Genomic DNA, 16,760 nt, shown 5'->3' with positions numbered 1-16,760 from the left:
ATGACTTCATCTAATTCCTAACTGCTGGGGAAATAAGTGAGCGATTCCTCTGATGTTCCTCTCTCTCAGTACAGCCTTCCCCAGGCAGCTGCAAGAAGACAGGCGGCCAAGACGGGCTCTGCCGGAGGAGTTAACCTCCCGTGTTTTTGTAAGGCAGACAGGACTTCTAATCAATATTCTCTTGAAGGTTCTCCGGCCTGGAGATGACTGGAATGAAGAGAAGACGAGGGGGGAGGTCGTGTGCTAGGGTGAAGGGTGAGAGGATGTGGGGGAGCCCTGGGTCCTCCAGCTTGGCCAGGGCTTCAGAGCCTCTTGGGTACCCAGTACTATGTTCCAGAGGGGGGTGTGCACTCTTGGAGAATGTGGTGGGCCCCCCTCCCCGACCTCTGGGAGATCTGTGCATGCTTCTGCAGCCAGCCCCACTAGGGCGAGGCTCAAGAAGCTTCGAGGCTGTAGAAGAGCCGTCAGTGCTGCCTGTGGTGGGGACCCACCAGTGAGCAGCACTCGTGGAGTGAGAGAGGATCCTGTCTGGGCATCGTGGCAGCTGAGAATTTCAATACAGGACTATATGGTGAAAATCGAGATGCTCTCCAGAATAGACCCACACATAGATGGTCAGTTGATTTTCAGCAAAGGTGCAAAGGCATCTCAATGGGGGGAAAGGATGGTCTTTTCAATAAATGATGCTGGGACACCTGGATATCCATCTGCAAAACATGAACTTCCATCCAAACCTCACACCGTATACAAAGTTTATCTTAAAATGGACCACACACCTCAATGCGTATAGAAGAACACTGTAAAACTTGTAGAAGAAAACATAGGAAAAAGTTTTGTGACTTTGGTTTAGGCAAAGATTTCTTAGCTACAACACCAAATGCAGGACTCGCATAAGAGGGAATCAAGGTGATAAATTTGATTTTGTCAAGATGAAAAACTTTTGCTCTTCAAAAGAAAATAGAATGAAAAAGTCACACCAAGACTGGGAGAAAATATTTGAACAATACCTATCTGATAAAGGACTTATACCCAGATTGTATTTTTTTTTTAACTCTCAAAACTCCACAACAAAGAAAATAAACAACACAATTAAAAACTAGACAGAAGATCTGAACAGACAATTTGCCAAATTGTCAGAAAACGCCAAAGAAGATACACAGGAAAGATGCTGAAAAAATTCATCACTAGGGAAATATAAATGAAAACCTTGATACCACTACACACCTACTAAAATGGCTAAATTAGGGGCACCTGGGTGGTTCAGTCGGTTGGGCTGATCTCAGGGTCCAGAGATCAATCCCCATGTCAGGCTCTGCACTGACTGTGGAGCCTGCTTGGGATTCTCTCCCTGTTCCTTCTTCCCCACTCACACTCACTCGAACTCTCATTCTTGCTCTCTCAAAAAAAACCAAAAAACAACAAAAAAACCCAAAACAAAAAGAATGGCTAAATTGAAAAGACTGACCATATCTAGTTCTGGTGAAGGTGCAGAACAATGGAATTGCAAATATAAGTCAGAAATAATTGGGTTACTTTCTAGAAAAAGTTATTTTGGAAGAGTGCCATATGACAAAATAATGGTTAATTTGATGTCAGGGACCTACAGCTCAGTGTCCTGGGTCAACATACAGATTACTCCCCACCCCCTCCCATCTGGCACCTCTGTATCAGATATTTGGGGGTAAAAAATGTTTGAAAAGTCTGGAAACATAAAGAATATCTCTAGGAAGAAAGGTGGGATTTCTCAGTGTATTTCTCTTTCTTTCTTTCTTCTTTCTTTCTTTCTTTTTTTTTATATAATTTCTTTTTCTGTTATCCTCAACCAGAATGGAAAAAGTTAACTATAGACTCTTGATAAACTTCCAGACTTGTGCACGGAGACCTTAGGAAGATTGCCAAAAGTTGCAGAAAGTTGTTCATCAATACGTACTATTTGCCAATATTTACCTACTCTTATTTAAAAAAAATCTTTTTTAACATTTATTCATTTTTGAGATACAGAGAGAGACAGCACTAGCAGGGGAGGGGCACAGAGAGAGAGGGAGACACAGAATCGGAAGCAGTTTCCAGGCTCCAAGCTGTCAGCTCAGACCCTGATGTGGGGCTTGAACTCATGAACTGGGAGATCATGACCTGAGCTGAGGTCAGATGCTTAACCAACTGAGCCACTCAGGCGCCCCCACCTACTCTGAAGCTAGGTGGTAGTATTTACCTCCTGCTAGAGAGGTTTTATAAATGATAATGCCATTGAGTTTCTGAAGGAAGGTATGAATAGCCAGATTTTAGAGATGATTCAACTGGCCTTCAGAAAAGTTAAGTAACTTGCCTAAGGTCACACAACTCCTAAGTGGCAGAGCCAGGATTGAAACTCAGGTTAGTCTGATATCAGTCCCTGTCTTTTCCCTTCCATTTACTGCTTCCACCAAGGGACTGGTCTCTTGGATATACATAATGGGTCCTCTTGGGGCATGTACTTGACTTACTTCCCTCCTATTTTGTCTTTCATCTTGTATGTAATGGTAAGAGATATGCGTTCATGGTTTGCTCTGTAATTTCTCTCTTTTTTAAATTTTTTCAAATTATACACAAGTACTATATTTATTTTTATTTACTTTAAATTTTTTTTAATGTTTATTTTTGAGAGAGAGAGAGAGAGAGAGAGAAAATCTGAAGCAGGCTCCAGGCTCTGAGCTGTCAGCACAGAGCCCAATGCTGGCTTGAACTCACAGACTGTGGGATCATGACCTGAGCAGAAGTCGGACACTTAACTGAGCCACCCAGGTGCCCCTATTTTTTTAAGTTTATGTATTTAGTTTGAGGGAGACAGATACAGTGCAAGTCGGGGGGGGGGGGGCAGAGAGAGAGGGTGAGAGAGAGAGAATCCCAAGGAGGCTCCGCACTGCCAGTTCAGAGCCTGATGCAGGGCTGGAACCCACAAAGCCGTGAGATCATGCCCTGATCTGAAACCAAGAGTTAGATGCTGAACCGACTGAGCCACCCAAGCACCCCTGCTCTGTAATTTCTAATGGCTACAGCATCGGCCCCCCACCCCCACCCCACCAGCAGTTTCCAAATACTTCCCAGGCAGGAATTACACATGCCATCTCTCTCTCTCCCCCTGCCTGTCTCTTCTTCAGCAGCTTGGCCTGTTTCACTAACCCTAAATAGAGAACTTAAAACCTAAACTCCCACAGCTCCAGTCCCCAGACAAGGAAAGAGGCCTAACTGTGGAGTAAGATCACCCTGGAAAACCTCTAGACCTTCTAGTAATGGGGGAAGGTTGTGCTTCAAAACTTCTCTGGTCAGTTCTGAAAATGAGGTCATGTTTGACAAACAGCATTGTTCTGTGCGAGCGGCAGTCAACTCACTTGGCAGGAATAAAGACTTGGAACATGCCAGTGATTATTTTTAATTGGATGGGGCTCGTGGCTGTACCAAAAATCCATGTATTTCTGATGCTGCTGCGGCTGTGTTGTCTTGGCCCTGCCACTCCGGATGGCCGGATGTTCAAAGGGTGCTGCTGGTGCCTGCAGAGAGGAGCCCCTAAGCCTGGGGCAGGGGTGGAAGGGGGTGGTAGCAGATGCCCCCCCCCCCCCAGGGCTCCTCCTACCTGCTGGGATGAGTCTGCTATAGGCCAGCAGGGGCTGGGCTGGAGGGGAGGTGCTTAGGGGGCAAGGCGGAGCCAGAGGCTGCAGGGTGCAGGTAGGTGCGGGGTGCACCGGGTGGAGGGACCCGCCTGCACTCACCAGCCCAGGGCTTGGAGGGTCTGACAGTTTGTAGAAAATGCAGATCCTTGCTGACGATCTGCCACTCTATGGGGGTACTGGACCCCATAGCAGGGGTGACACTAATCCCATGCACCACAGGGCCAAGCAGGAGGCGTTAAGACAGGGAGCCTTGGAATGCTCTTGTTTCTGGCTGCCATCACCATTGTGAGATATTAAAACTAAAACAACAGAATGTCACCTCTTGGACATCCATGGACAGCATGTCTGTCCTCCTTTGCTGGCAGCTGCCAAGGTCTTTAGGGAGATGGGGTTGTTGGGTTTTGTTGTTTGTTTTTGTGTTTTGTTGCATGGGAGGGGGTTGTCTGGGAGCAAAGTAGATGAGGCAAGTTTCTATGGAGTCTTTACAATTCTTTTTTCTCTTTTAGAAATGATGCATTAAGGAAAACAAAGTCACTGGGTACTCACACTATTCCGGAGGCCTCCAGTATAGTTTCAAGGTTTTTCTCAAGAAAGACAAAGGCATGGCATCCCTTGCTGTGTGGTAGTTTGCAGGCAGAGTGACCCCTCTGTGAGCCCGGAGGGGCCCCAGAGCCTGGAGAGCAGGGTCCCTCTCTGGGCAGCGTGGCTGGGGCGCGGTACCACGGCAGACCCGCCAGGGCCGCAGACAGCAAACGCTGGGCTGCGGTTTCGTGGCTGGGCCCGGGAAGTGCTCTGCGCATGGTGCTGTGTAAGCCGGCCGCCATCAGCGCAAGAGAAGGGTCTTTTGCAGATTTTGGGAAGCTGCTTCTGGACCACAGAACACCTTGCCAGAAAGATAAGGGGGGATTCCCCGTGGCGTGTGGGGGTTTGCTGCAAGGCCTGTGAATTGTGCCAAGTTGAGACTCCTCTTGTCCTAAGAAGTCCCTGTTTCACATTCAATAGCATCAAAAAGAACTTACAACACTGTATGGTAAGACCAATTACAGCTTCTAGTCTTTGTCCCGGGTGGGTCTTTAACCCCCCTCTGTAACTAACACAACTGAAGAAGAAATCTCAGAATTCAGATAGCCCCTAAATCCACCTGAGCCCGGTCCTCTGGAAAACACCCTTGACATCTACATTATGAGCCCGAGGAAGCTTTGCTTGTAGACTGGGTTGCATTCCCTACAAAGCCCTTGATTTTCACAGCCACCTAAGCTATTTCTCTCTCAAGGCATTGCCTTTATGTAGAAATTTATCATATTTTTTTCCTCAGTCCAGAAGTGAATTATTTTTTTTTTAAATTGAAGAAATCCTTTAAGCTGTTTTGGACTTATTCAAGCATGTAAAAAGGGTATTTTCCATCCGTAGTTCAGATGCCTAGTATGTTCTCAGATAGCCCAAATAATTTGAATTTAAAACTTTGAATTGGGCCTCTTTATGTAACATCTTAAAAAGGTGCCATTTATGAAGAAAAATATGGTCATGAAATAAAGGATATGGGGAGTAAGTGATCCTGCTGGTTACAGTAATAGATGGGGACTCATAAATCTTAGTTTCTATTCTTGGCTCTGGAAAGAATTTATGTGTTCACTGCGTTTGGCACATGGAGGCAACAGGGAGATAGATTCAGGAGCTTGGATAAGAAGGAAATAGGATCTCCCTGTAAAAGCTAAACTATGAAATCCACACAGAAGAGACCAGAGCAGGGGTGCCTGGGTGGCTTAGTTGGTAGAGCATCTGACTCTTGATCTCAGGGTCGTGAGTTCAAGCCCCACGTTGGGCGTGGAGCCTACTTAAAAAAGGAGAAGAGACCACAGCAAACGTGTGCACAACCACCTTAAAGAAACATAACAGTGGGCTAGTCAGATGGGGGTCAGCTAGGATTGCACAGGGAGAGTGACGAAAGCAGCTGCTGGCAGCTCATATCCAAGTTCAGGAGGAGGAGCTGGGGGGCACAGGGGAGACTGAGGAGGTCACAGGATACCTCTGGGCCGAGCACTGCAGTATTCTGCATTGTGAGAATCAGTAGAGTATCCCTGGCTGACTGGGTTTCAAACCCCTGCTCTGCCATTTCCTAGCTGTGTGATCTTGAGTCTCTCTGAGTCTCTCTGAGTCACAATAGCTTTACCTGGGAAAATGGAGATAATTATAATTACCCTACAGAGTTGAAGAAGGATAAAATGATAAAATGTATACCAATCACTTAGCAGGGTGGTGGTGGTGACTGGGGTGGTGATGATGGTGGTAGTGATTATGGTGATGGTGATGGTGGTCATAATAATGGTGGAAGTGATTATGGTGATGGTGATGGTGGTCATAATAATGGTCAAAGTGATTATGGTGGTCGTGGTGGTCGTGGTGGGCCTATCCTTGATGCAGAGTTGGATAGGTCTGGTTGGCAAAATCTCACGCCATGATCAATGCCCACTCTCCAAAGACGCCAGGAACACACAGGTAGTTGAACAAAGTTGGGTTTCTTGGTACTTGTTGCCTCCAGGGAGACTGCACACTACGGGGAATCTTGGGGTATCTTGGTAAGGAGGTGGCGGAGGGACCATTTTATAGGATTTCAGCTCGCACTAGGTGATGTTGGAGGCTGTCGCTTTGGATGGGGTATCAGAACGTTGAAATTGGGTAGGACTGGGCATCACTAATTTTATCTAGGAGGTGGATGAATGAGTGAGGCTGGGGCTGTAATTGGCAAAGTGGCTGTCATTCACACCAGGTGGGAAGGAGGCACAGGCGGTCATTTTGTGGTTTAAACAGTATGCTTGAGTTTTTTTGTCTGTGTTCAGACATGATTACAGGAGTGGCCTTGTTTTTGTCTCTCCCCATCCCGGTCACAGAGTGACCTTGTTCGATGTTGGTGTTCAGTGAAATTGTGTTTGTTCAACAAAAGAACACCATGGCCTAGCTGTGAGTACCAGGCCGGCTCCCAGCTGACAGCTGCCAGGGCCTGCTTTTTTGTTTCTCACCATCGAGCCCCAGAATCCTTGCTCCGGTTCATTGCTCACCAAGTACCTCTTTGATTATAATTGGGCTTCCCACATAGGGGGCCTGCAGGGGACAATTGTGGGCATACAGATCTGAGTATTTCAGATCCCCATGGTGGTATTAATGTTGGATCATATGAAATTGCCACTCCTGTAGTTCGAAAGCATTTGAATATTGGCAATGTCACATAGTTGAGCCTGTTTCTCACTGTAGATTAATAAATTGTCATTCTGGAGCCCATAACAGTCTCCCGTGAGCCCCTTGTGAGAGGAAGGACTTTGGGCGTGAATGCTTTGGGACTTCTGATCCTTTAAGGTAGACAGTTTAAACCACACTGAAAATTATCAAGGTCATAGGAGGCTCTTGAGAGAAGACCAGATTTTTGCCCATGGCACCTTCTTTAATTTATCCAAGGGAACTTCCTCCCTATAAACTTCCACCATTGATTGAATTGGTCAATCAATTCACCAACTTGCAAAATGACTGAATTATGACTTTTCTTGGGCTTAGAGGCTGCCCACTCTTCCCAGGTGAAAGGGATTGGGTCCGTGGTGGGGGGCTATGAAGGGAAAACCAAGGAGAAAAGTCCAGATGCAACTACCTCGGGTGGCGGTGAGAATAAACATGGAACTTGAAAGTGACTGGGGTCTAGACAAGGAAACCACCCGAGGCAACATATACGGCCCAGGTACAAGCCACATGCCTGGCATCACAGGCTCCTGTTCCATGTCCCCAAGGCTCATTGTGACCTCAGTAAAATTCCAGGGGTGGTTGCTGCTTTGAGACTTTTACCTGGCAGGAGTCTTGGAGCACCTGAATGGGTTAACAAATGCAGGCATAAAAGGCCTCCTGTGCTTTGGATGGTGCTATAAGAGCACTTGCTGAGACCAAGGAAGGAAAGCAGGGTCGCTGAGTTTTTCCAGCACTCTGCTAGGCCGGGCCGTCCCCGTGGGTTCAAGCACTCCTGGCCAGAACCTGTTGTCCCCAAGAATGCAGGAGCACCTGCCCAGAAGACAACGTGCCTTTCTGAGCCCAAGTTTGGGGAGGAGGCACACTTTCGCCTCTGTGGCTGCTATCCCTAATTACCATATCCATGGTGGCTTAAAATAACAGAAATGTATTCTCTCATGGTTTGGAGGCCAGAAGTCTGAAATCAAGGTTCGGGACTGGGGGCAGGAATCTGTTCGTCCCTCTCCTAATTTATGGTGTCTGCTGACAATCCCTGGTGTTCCGTGGCTTGTCCCCACATCACTCCGCCTCTGTCTCCTCTGTTCTCCATCTCCCGTCTTGTCTCAGACCTACCTCGGCCTCTCTCCCATAGGGACACCTGTCTTTGGGTTTAGGGCCCACCCAGATAATTCAGGAGAATCTTCTCAAGATCCTTAATTATATATGCAAAGACCCTTTTTTCCCCAAATAAGATCACATTCACAGGGGCCAGAGATTAGGACGTGGACATCTATCTTTTGGGGTATCACCATTCAGGGCACCACAGGGAGTCTGGCTCTGCTTGAAGATGCCCCCTGCACTGGCCCTTCATCAGGGCCCGATGAACATCTCTCAACTGGGCCAGTGCTTCATAGACACGAAAGCCCCCTTCGGTGGCAGGTGTCTTGGTCCCCATCCTGCCTCGGAAGCGGTGCCTCCCAGCGTGGCAAGGCCACTCATCATCTCTACTTAGCCTCATTGCAGGCTTCCCATGGTCTCCTTTCTTAACTTGGCTGCCTGCCTTCCTCCCCTCCCACCCTCTTCCAGTATTTACTCCAGCTGGGGCCTGATGCAGGTGCTGGGGGTCCAGAATGGAGGGACCCAGACCAGCTCTCGAGGACCCACAGCCTAGAGAGGCAGACAAACAGACCCTCTCCCCTCCCCCAGGGTTGGGGCATTGGCCCCCCTTCTGTGCCTTCTGTAGCACAGCTCACGGGTGAGGAGACCCCCACAGCATGCCAGGTGCCCTGGCCTGTCATCCTGGCATAGATACGTACTAAGGATGCTCTGCCTCCTTGGAAATGGCTCCTAATCCCCCAGCAGTGACTAAGCACCTTTCAGTCACTGCTCTAGCCATTAATTTAAGCGCCGCGTGGCCTGGATGTCCTGTTCTCCTGGAGCGCCAAGGCTGTCCACACAGCCATTGATTTAAGAGACAATATCACTTGCTTCCAAGTTTATGAGGCAATAAACAGGCCCCGCATATTGATGAACGCCGAGGTGTTTGCTCAGCACATTTGCTGTGCACATTTATTACGAGGCTGTGCTTTAAAGCAAATGAAACTGCACTATCTTCTTTCCCTTTGGTGGGGCTGTTCCCCTCCCCCCAACAGTTGTCTTAATCTAGTGGATCCCCCGTCCCTCTTCCCCCAGTGCAGGGATGCAGGCTAGCGGAGACATGCACTTGGATCGCTCAAAACTCGCCACCCCCGTTCCCTGGGGTCCTGGGGAGCCTCTCGGGGCCCTGACACACTGTCGGGAGGGTCTGGGAAGAAGAGGGGAAATAAGGATTGTCAGTTTTCTGAGGGCCCCACCCGTGAGGCCTTGCCTCATCCTCCCGGGAGAAGAACACACACGATAATAATAGAACCTAGCAACCCGCCAGCAGCCATTCCCCGCGTGGCATAACACACCAAATAAAATTCCTTTTCATCTTGAGAAGCTGAGACGCTACAAGGCTGGGCTGCTAGTCCATAAAGATGAATCTTCAGAGCATTTACTAGCTGGAATGCCCCGTGAATCCAAACCGGTTTATGTATAAAATATTAGGAAGGTTCGAGGAGGTGGCGAGGCCGCGTGGGGAGCAGGCAGGAGAGATTGATTGCAAACTTTGTGCCAACCGAGCAGTTCCGTGCATGCCAAACGGCGAGAACAACACTTGAAAAATGTATTAGATTATCCAGAACACAACACTGATTTATAGGCACAGTAATCCCCGTCTTGCCATCCGTTTCTGTAATGGAGAGAGATTAGGGTGATGGTGGTGGTCTGTTGGGATTTTCTAGCTCAGTCCCCACCCCGGCAGCCCCAAACCCACAATGGATCACCTGGTAAAATCAAGGGTTAGCACTTTTAACCGCACGTTCTGATGGGGAGGGTTTTGAGATTTGGAGCGTTTCTGAGTTTGGAATGAGAATTGCCTGGATGAGGAATTCGTTTTTAAAAATCTCATAATACCGATGGCTTAAAAATCACAAAGAGTTTCTTAATGAGCGAGAGGAGGCAAATTCTCCAGGAGCTCTTAGGCTGTTCACAACATGAGACATATGTTTGGAGTGGCTGGGTGGCTCACCTCCAGAGGGACCTCACGTGGTGGCCTCTGATGGTCCCATCTAGATGTAACTATGGCCCTGAGCACACAGCGTTTGGGGCCACCTGAGTCAGGAAGGTCAAGAGCAGAGCTTGCCTTGAGAACGTAAGTAACATGCACCCTCACCTCTGTCCCCAGCTATCTGTCTATTCACTGGCATTAGCCAATGCCCAGGATGTGTAATTCGTGGTGCTAGGCACAGGGAGGATGCTGAATGTGGGGCACCCCTCTGGTATCTACTAAGGGCTTTGTGAGACATTTGAGGAAGCAAATCGGGGATCCTGCCCTCCAGAGCCTTATAATCCCAGCTGGAAGGGGGGGCACAGGAGCCAGATGCATGAACAAATCTAGAGCAAGTACACAAACCAAATAAGAACAGGTATCTTGTCAAGTCAGGGGTATGGAAGAGTGACCGAGGACTCCTGGGGAGGGGTGAGGTGTGCTCAAAGGGACTTTTCTCTCTGTGCAAAGGGCTGCAGGGGAGTGCTGGAGAGGGGAAGTTGTCTGGACAGACAGGGTCCATCCACAGGACCTGCTCACCAATACTTTTGCCTCTCTGGAAGGCTTGGGACCCCTGGAAGTTCTCTTCCAAAAGCCCTCAGTTCTAAGGAAATGGCATTGCCAAGTTTATTGCTTTAGGAAATAGTTCAAAGAACTCTCATCTTTTCTTCCATCATTGCACATGCCCAAGGCCAAGGCTGTTCAAGGACTCCTTGGCAGCTGTAGAAACCCCAGCAAAGTTCCCTGTGCCCACGCAGGGTGGGAGAGTCTGCCTTTCTGCACCATCCACTTCATCAACAGATGGAGCTCTCAGGCCTGGGAGGAGGGGAGCGCTAATCCTACCATCCTGCAGGACTACCAGCTGCCATAGCTGTGCGGGTGAGAGAGCCTGCGGAACGACTGGCATCACCGCCATCATCATTAGTATATAGCCATGAGTAGTGCCATTACCACCATCACCACCATCACCCGGCGCGATGTAGTCTTAAAGGCGCCTGTGGGCCAAGCCCTTTGCTGTAGGCTTTACGCGTATCTAGGTTAACCCTCACAGCCACCCAAGTGACGAAAGGACCACTGTGATCTCATTTTAATAGGCGAGGACACTGAAGATTAAAGAGATAACCCATATAATAAGTGACAGAGCAAGAATTCAAGTCCGTGCAGCTTGACTCCAAAGACTGAGCTCACCATATGCCAAACTGCCTTCCCTCCTGGGTTAGGGCCTCTGGTTGCTAGTAGTTTCTTGAAGGCCTGACCTGGGAAGATTGAAACGATCAACCACTTTAGGCCATTTGCAAGCTGCAAATGTAGCAAGAATGGAGATATGATGGCTACATCCATTTGTTCTTTGTCTCATTCATTCATTCATTCATTCACCACTGATCTGGGTGGACAAGGCATGAGGAGGCACACATGCCTCCCTGGAGGAGCTCACCCACAGCCTTTCAGGAGCCCAGTATGGATGGCCGTGTCCCTGCCTTGGCCTGGGAGGAACATGAAGGCCCCCAGGGATGTGTCTTCACCCTGCTCTGAGAGCCTCCGTGGGACCAGGTGGCGGGAAGTCTGAGCATCCTTCCCCGACGCCCCCTTTCTCTTTTCTTCCCCCTACCAACCTGAATGTTACCAACGCTATTTAAAAAACTACCTGCACAAGACAAAACCCTAATCCATCTTGTCTAAGACATTTTCCCTTAGATTTAAAACCCTGTGTAATTTAAGAGATATGTAATGCATGTGTCTGCATTTAAACCATCAAAGTGCTTTTAAAAGAGCTATTTGAAATCTTTGGAGCTTTATGAACCTTTAAAGTTCTTTCTTTGAAACATGGGAAATCACACACTGCCAAGGATAAAGATAGTCAAATACCAAAGGCTAGGGGTGGGTTTGAGATTCTAAATCCATGACATTTCACTTTACAAAACTGAATTTCTCATCTTTAACATCCACTTCCAATTAGGACCGCAGGCTGACATGGAATTCTCACACCTCTGCGTGCCCCTCCACCCCGAGCATCATTACTCAGCCTGCACCAAGTGGATCTAGGGCCTGGCGCCCGTCAGCAGGTGGGCTGGGACGTGACTGTCACAGGGGGTACCAAAGCGCCAAGGAGAGGGCACAAGCCTGTGGACCCAGCGCCGCCCAATTTCCAGCCAGGGCGGCAAGGTCGGGCCGGGCGGTGCTGGTTTGAAACGCGCATTCTTCCTGCTGCTCGCCCAGTGGTTGAGTGATTGGTCCCGGGCCGCCCCGAATCTGTGCGTGACCCGAAGTATCCCCGACGCACACGTACCCGGGTGGTGCCTGGGCTCCCCGAGCCGTGGGGAACCCGGATCGGAGACGGTGTGGGTCCTGCGGCCCAGTCCCTATGGAGCTGAGCGCTCGGGAGGAGGAAAGGGAGGCGCCAGACAGCCGGGCCGTCGTTGACCTTGGTGCGGAGGCGCTCGCGGCCAGCCTCAGGGCCTTGGCTCTGGGGGGCGCTGTACCCGGAGCCGCGCGCCTGGGGGGTCTTTTGTCGCCTGAGGGAGCATCAAATGCTTCGCTGGCCGGTGGAGGTTTGGGTGGTTTAGGGCCGCCGAACCCGTCCACGCTGTCGCGGGCAGAGGTCGGAGTCCTGCGTGGGCCCCAGGGAGGGCACCCTCGAGGGGACGAGTCCGTGTGCTCGCAGCCTGCTTCTGCCTCCGCCTCACCCGCAGGCGACCTGGGCGCGCGTCCTGGGCCGCGGGCACCCGCCCTGCTCGGCCTGGGCCCGGGCAGCACTTACCCCACCTCGAAGGGGGGCTGAGGCCGACGGACCCCAAACCTGCGAGAGGGGCCGCGGCAGCCTGCGTCTGTCGTCCCAACGCCACCCACCGCAGCGACTTGAGGCCTTGCCCAGCATCCCCTCTCCCGGGTCCCTCTTTTCCCCTGTAGAGCTCCCCGGAGTGGGGGGGGGGGGGGGGGGGGCGGGGAGAGGGCCTCCTGGCTCTCCGCCTCCCTCCTCCTCTCCCGGTCATGGGAAGCCCCCGCCTGCTTTTATACCCCTGGAAGGAGGCATTTTACTCCCTCTGCCACCTTCTGCCCTGCTCAGGAGCGGCCTGTAACCCCCACTCAAGGCGGCCAGGACTCCAGGGTTAATGACGGTCCAGGGGGCCTGTGTGCGGACTGCGGCCCAAGGCAGAGGAGGGCGGTAGCCTGGAGCCTCAGTTCTTGGCAGAATTCTTCTGGTAACTGAAGGCTGGGGGAGCCACCCACCCCACCCTCCTATCTGGCAGGGTCCTGTACGTCCCAGCTCCACTCCTGCCCGGGCTCTCGGTAGAGCCATCAACTAGAAAGTTCCAAGTGCTAAAGAATGTTTTTTGTTGTTGTTATATTTGAGCAGTGGCATAAGATTTTGAATCCTGAAGCTCTGGGTTACCTTCCAGAGCAGTAAAGAAAGCGAGTTGATGTGACCATGTTAAAATTGCTAGAGGCCAGGGTGCCTGGTCTATGCCCACTTCCTGCGGGCTGCCCCCACCAACCTGGCCTGCGTTTGCCTCCCCCAGCCTGAGTGTGTTCCCCTTAAGCCCAGTTCTTGCCACCAGCACCCTGAATGACTTCCACGTTACCACCTCAGGCCCGAGTCTTCGAAGTGTTCTTTGCTGGTGGCTTCATCTGTCTTCCATGGCTATACTGCTGACAGGAAGTTCACCCTGTTGAAAAGGAAGGAGAGCATCTCCCTGTTCAGGGACTCACTCTCCTTTCCGATGTCCCCACTACTTGCAAAAGCTACACCCCCCAAGCACTTCAACATTGAAAACACTTGCCCTGGGATGGCTAGGTGGCTCAGTCGGTTAGGCCTCCACTCTTTATTTTGGCTCAGGTCATGATCTCACGGTTCATTGGTTCGAGCCCTGCATCAGGTTCTGCGGTGACAGCCTAGGGCCTGCTTGGGATTCTCTGCCTTTCTCTCTCTCTCTCAAAAATAAATTATAAACATTAAAAATAATTTTTTTCTTGTGTTGACATCTTTCTCTTCCTTGCTCTCTCAACACCAAATTCAGCCTGATCCACATCCTGCCAATCCTCTTCTTGAAATACACTCAAGGGGCACCTGGGTGGCTCAGTCGGTTAAGCACCTGAGTTAAGCTCAGGTCACGATCTAGTGGTTCGTGAGTTCCAGCCCCACATCAGGCTCAGCACTGACAGCTCAGAGCCTGCAGTCTGCTTCAGATTCTGTGTCTCCCTCTCTCTGCCCTTCCCCTGCTTGTTCTCTGTCTCTCAAAAATAAACAAACATTTTAGAAAAATTAAAAAAAAAATAAATAAACACCACTCAAATCCACCCAATATTCAATGAAGGTTGAATCTTAGAGGCCAAAAGCAAGAGGAAGGGTGTTCTAGGCAAGGAACCAGCAAATGCTAAGGCAAAGGGCCGCAAGACCCCCCCACTGTCGGGAACCAGCAAGTGGTTGGAGGCCCCTGCTGGACCTGGGCCACCTGGCCTTTACCCCAGCGGTTTAGAAGCCAACACATCGCTTCCAGTCCTCTTCCCTTCAGAACCTCCTGTCTTCAGTTGCTGAACGCATCCAGGAGCTCTCGAAGTCCACTTCTACCTTTGGTCTCCGTCACCTCTTGGGGAGCAGTGAGCTGCTTCTGAAGCTCTTACCCAGGGAGGTTCTGTGCACGCACTGGAACAGTCTACCTCCCCTCCTGGAATGGAAGCCTGTGTCCCTCCCGGCCTTTGAAGGCTGGGATCAGGCCACTGCCTTTCAGGACAGAAGAGGCCCAGTCAACATTTTCCACCTCGGCTTCTCCTCACATCTTCTTCCGACAGGCAGATTCCCGTCCCGTTTGCTTCCCCCGCTTCCCATCAGCACCCATCCCCAGACCTGGACTCCTGGGAGAAGGTGCTCCTGGAGGTACAGGGTGTTGCTGAGCGCTGCTGATCTGGGAGCCGAGATGACTGCCAGGCAGGAGAGGGAAGCTCTCTGGGCCTCTTCGTGGAGAACACGTGTGCTGGTTGAATAAAGCAATAGCAGCCAGACAGGTGCGTGAGCTCTGCTGACCACACCCTGCAAGGCCTCTTCTCGGGCCCAGCCTGTTTTCACCTGGGCTGGTGCTCACGGGGAACGACACAGCATCTTCAAATGCAGAAGGCCGTGCATGACAACCAGAGGTCTCCAAAGTCCCACGAACCCGGAAATCTTTACGATGTGCCTGTTAATATGCGTCCAATGGGATATGTTAATATTTAAGAGCTGTTGGTAGAAGCCACCCATCTTCCAACAAGTCACCTAGAAATGGAAACGTTTGACCTGGGGGCTTGGGTCCTCCCTCCTCCCTGGAATCAGGTGTGGCAACTGTGGAATTAAAGCCAGTTGTTGACCAAATGGAAGTGTTTTCAGGAGATGGTCCTGGTCAGGCTGAGCCTTGCTGTCTGCACCTGCCCCACCTGGCTTAGTTTCTTCTTCCCCAGCCTGTTAAGGGAAGTCAGGGAAGTTCTAGAAGGTTCTACGGAGCTTTCTCTGGAGTCCATGAGGGGGGGCTTCCTCCCTCATCCCCAGGGTTCCAAGACAGATACTCAGATTGGAAGCACTGGGCTATGTAGTGCTGGGCAAGTCTGTACCCTGAGAGCCTGTTTCTTCCGGGAAGGGAGGAAGAACAACCCAGGGCCTGGCCTGTGTCATTGCACGTTTAACAGAGATCAGGGACACAAAAGTAATGTGTCAATTATATATTGCTGTACAAGTATCAGTTATTGTTATGGTGCTTCATTCCTCTCCCCCAGGGACTGGAATATGAGCCAGTAACGTACAGAAAAACCAGGATTGTGATGAATGATTATGAAGTACTTAGCGCTCTGAAGAATAATACTTTGTATGCAGTATTTAATCCAATCCTCACATCAGTCCTAGGAGGACAGGAACCACCGATGTCTCCACGTAGACGTAAAGGAACAGAAGGGTGACACGGCTCGCCCGCCACTGGAGTTCTAGGTCACCACTCAGCCAGCACAGATGTGGTCACTGTTTGGAGAAAGCCCATCTTTCTGTAGTTTCATCCTCACACATGTGTGCTAACACACACACACTTCTCCGGTCCCCAGATGGGATCTCCTGGTCCTTGGGGCCTTGCTGGGCCTGGAGAGATTTCCTGCCAAGCCTAAGGCCCATCCACATCCCAGAGAGTCATGGTAAGAAGTCCTGCTCCATAGCCCTAGAAACAAGGCGCTGTCCCAGATGGCTGAGGGGTCACGTGCATGGGCAAGGAGGTTTCTCTGTCAGTCCCCCGACCTCTGGGGTATCTTCTGTCACCGGCCAAAATTGTCGGCAGGGAGCCACTCGCTGCCCAAGCCTGGAGTGCCGACCCCTGGAGCCCCACCTTGAGCCTGGGGCCCCTCTGCTGGGTTTCCGGTGCACCTTTAGTTTACTGCCACCGAAGAGTAGGGGATGAGGGTCATGGCAAATGCATTCACTCCCTGCCCTTGGTTCAGCGGTGGAACCACATTGCTTTTCTGCTTCTGCCTCTCCTTCATCCCCGGCTCCTGCCTTCTCATGGTTAGTCTCTAGTCCTTTCTGTGTGTCTTGAGGCCAGCCGCAGGGACCCATTCCTGGATGCCAGCTTGGGTGCCTGTCAGGGCTATTGCCCATTGAAAGAGAGCCTGTTCCTTCCTGAGCTCTGGCCACAGCCTCCCAAGACAGAGGCCACTGCCCTTTGTGCACAGAAGTTGGGCCAAGGAAGCTCTCCTCAGTCGGAGGAGATCCCAGCTCTCTTGACGCCGTCACAGGTGCCCAGAAAATTCTCCTCCGACCAAAAGGCAGCACA

At 50.7% G+C, this 16,760-nt stretch overlaps 1 protein-coding gene and 2 long non-coding RNA genes across 12 annotated transcripts in view; 1 reads left to right on the top strand and 2 right to left on the bottom strand.

Moving 5' to 3' along the window:
* LOC109500119 (SH3 domain-containing protein C23A1.17-like) overlaps positions 1-16,760 on the top strand; it is a 47,218-nt gene that overhangs the window by 9,016 nt on the left and 21,442 nt on the right. For 2 of the 10 annotated variants that reach the window (XM_023254524.2, XM_045058286.1), the window contains exons 1-2: positions 2,912-6,143; positions 11,939-12,044. The exons of 7 other annotated variants lie outside the window; for them this stretch is intronic. In XM_023254524.2, coding sequence (XP_023110292.2) covers positions 5,925-6,143; positions 11,939-12,044 — 325 coding nt within the window. In that variant the 5' untranslated portion in view covers positions 2,912-5,924. Of the gene's footprint in view, positions 1-2,911; positions 6,144-11,938; positions 12,045-16,760 lie in introns of those variants that run through there. One more of the 10 variants, XM_023254523.2, reaches the window with a different exon arrangement.
* On the bottom strand, positions 6,132-14,157 carry LOC123385595. The gene is made up of 3 exons (XR_006598443.1): positions 12,269-14,157; positions 11,170-11,237; positions 6,132-9,624 (listed from the first exon to the last, which is right to left on the bottom strand). It is a non-coding gene; the product is annotated as an uncharacterized LOC123385595 (long non-coding RNA).
* On the bottom strand, positions 14,269-14,925 carry LOC123385596. Its single transcript, XR_006598444.1, has 2 exons — positions 14,825-14,925; positions 14,269-14,645 (listed from the first exon to the last, which is right to left on the bottom strand). It is a non-coding gene; the product is annotated as an uncharacterized LOC123385596 (long non-coding RNA).

The sequence above is a fragment of the Felis catus genome, chromosome B2 (assembly GCF_018350175.1).
Source record: "Felis catus isolate Fca126 chromosome B2, F.catus_Fca126_mat1.0, whole genome shotgun sequence".
Taxonomy (NCBI): domain Eukaryota; kingdom Metazoa; phylum Chordata; class Mammalia; order Carnivora; family Felidae; genus Felis; species Felis catus.
The sequence above is the reverse complement of the archived record's forward strand: the minus strand, read 5'-3'. Positions and strand labels throughout refer to the sequence as shown.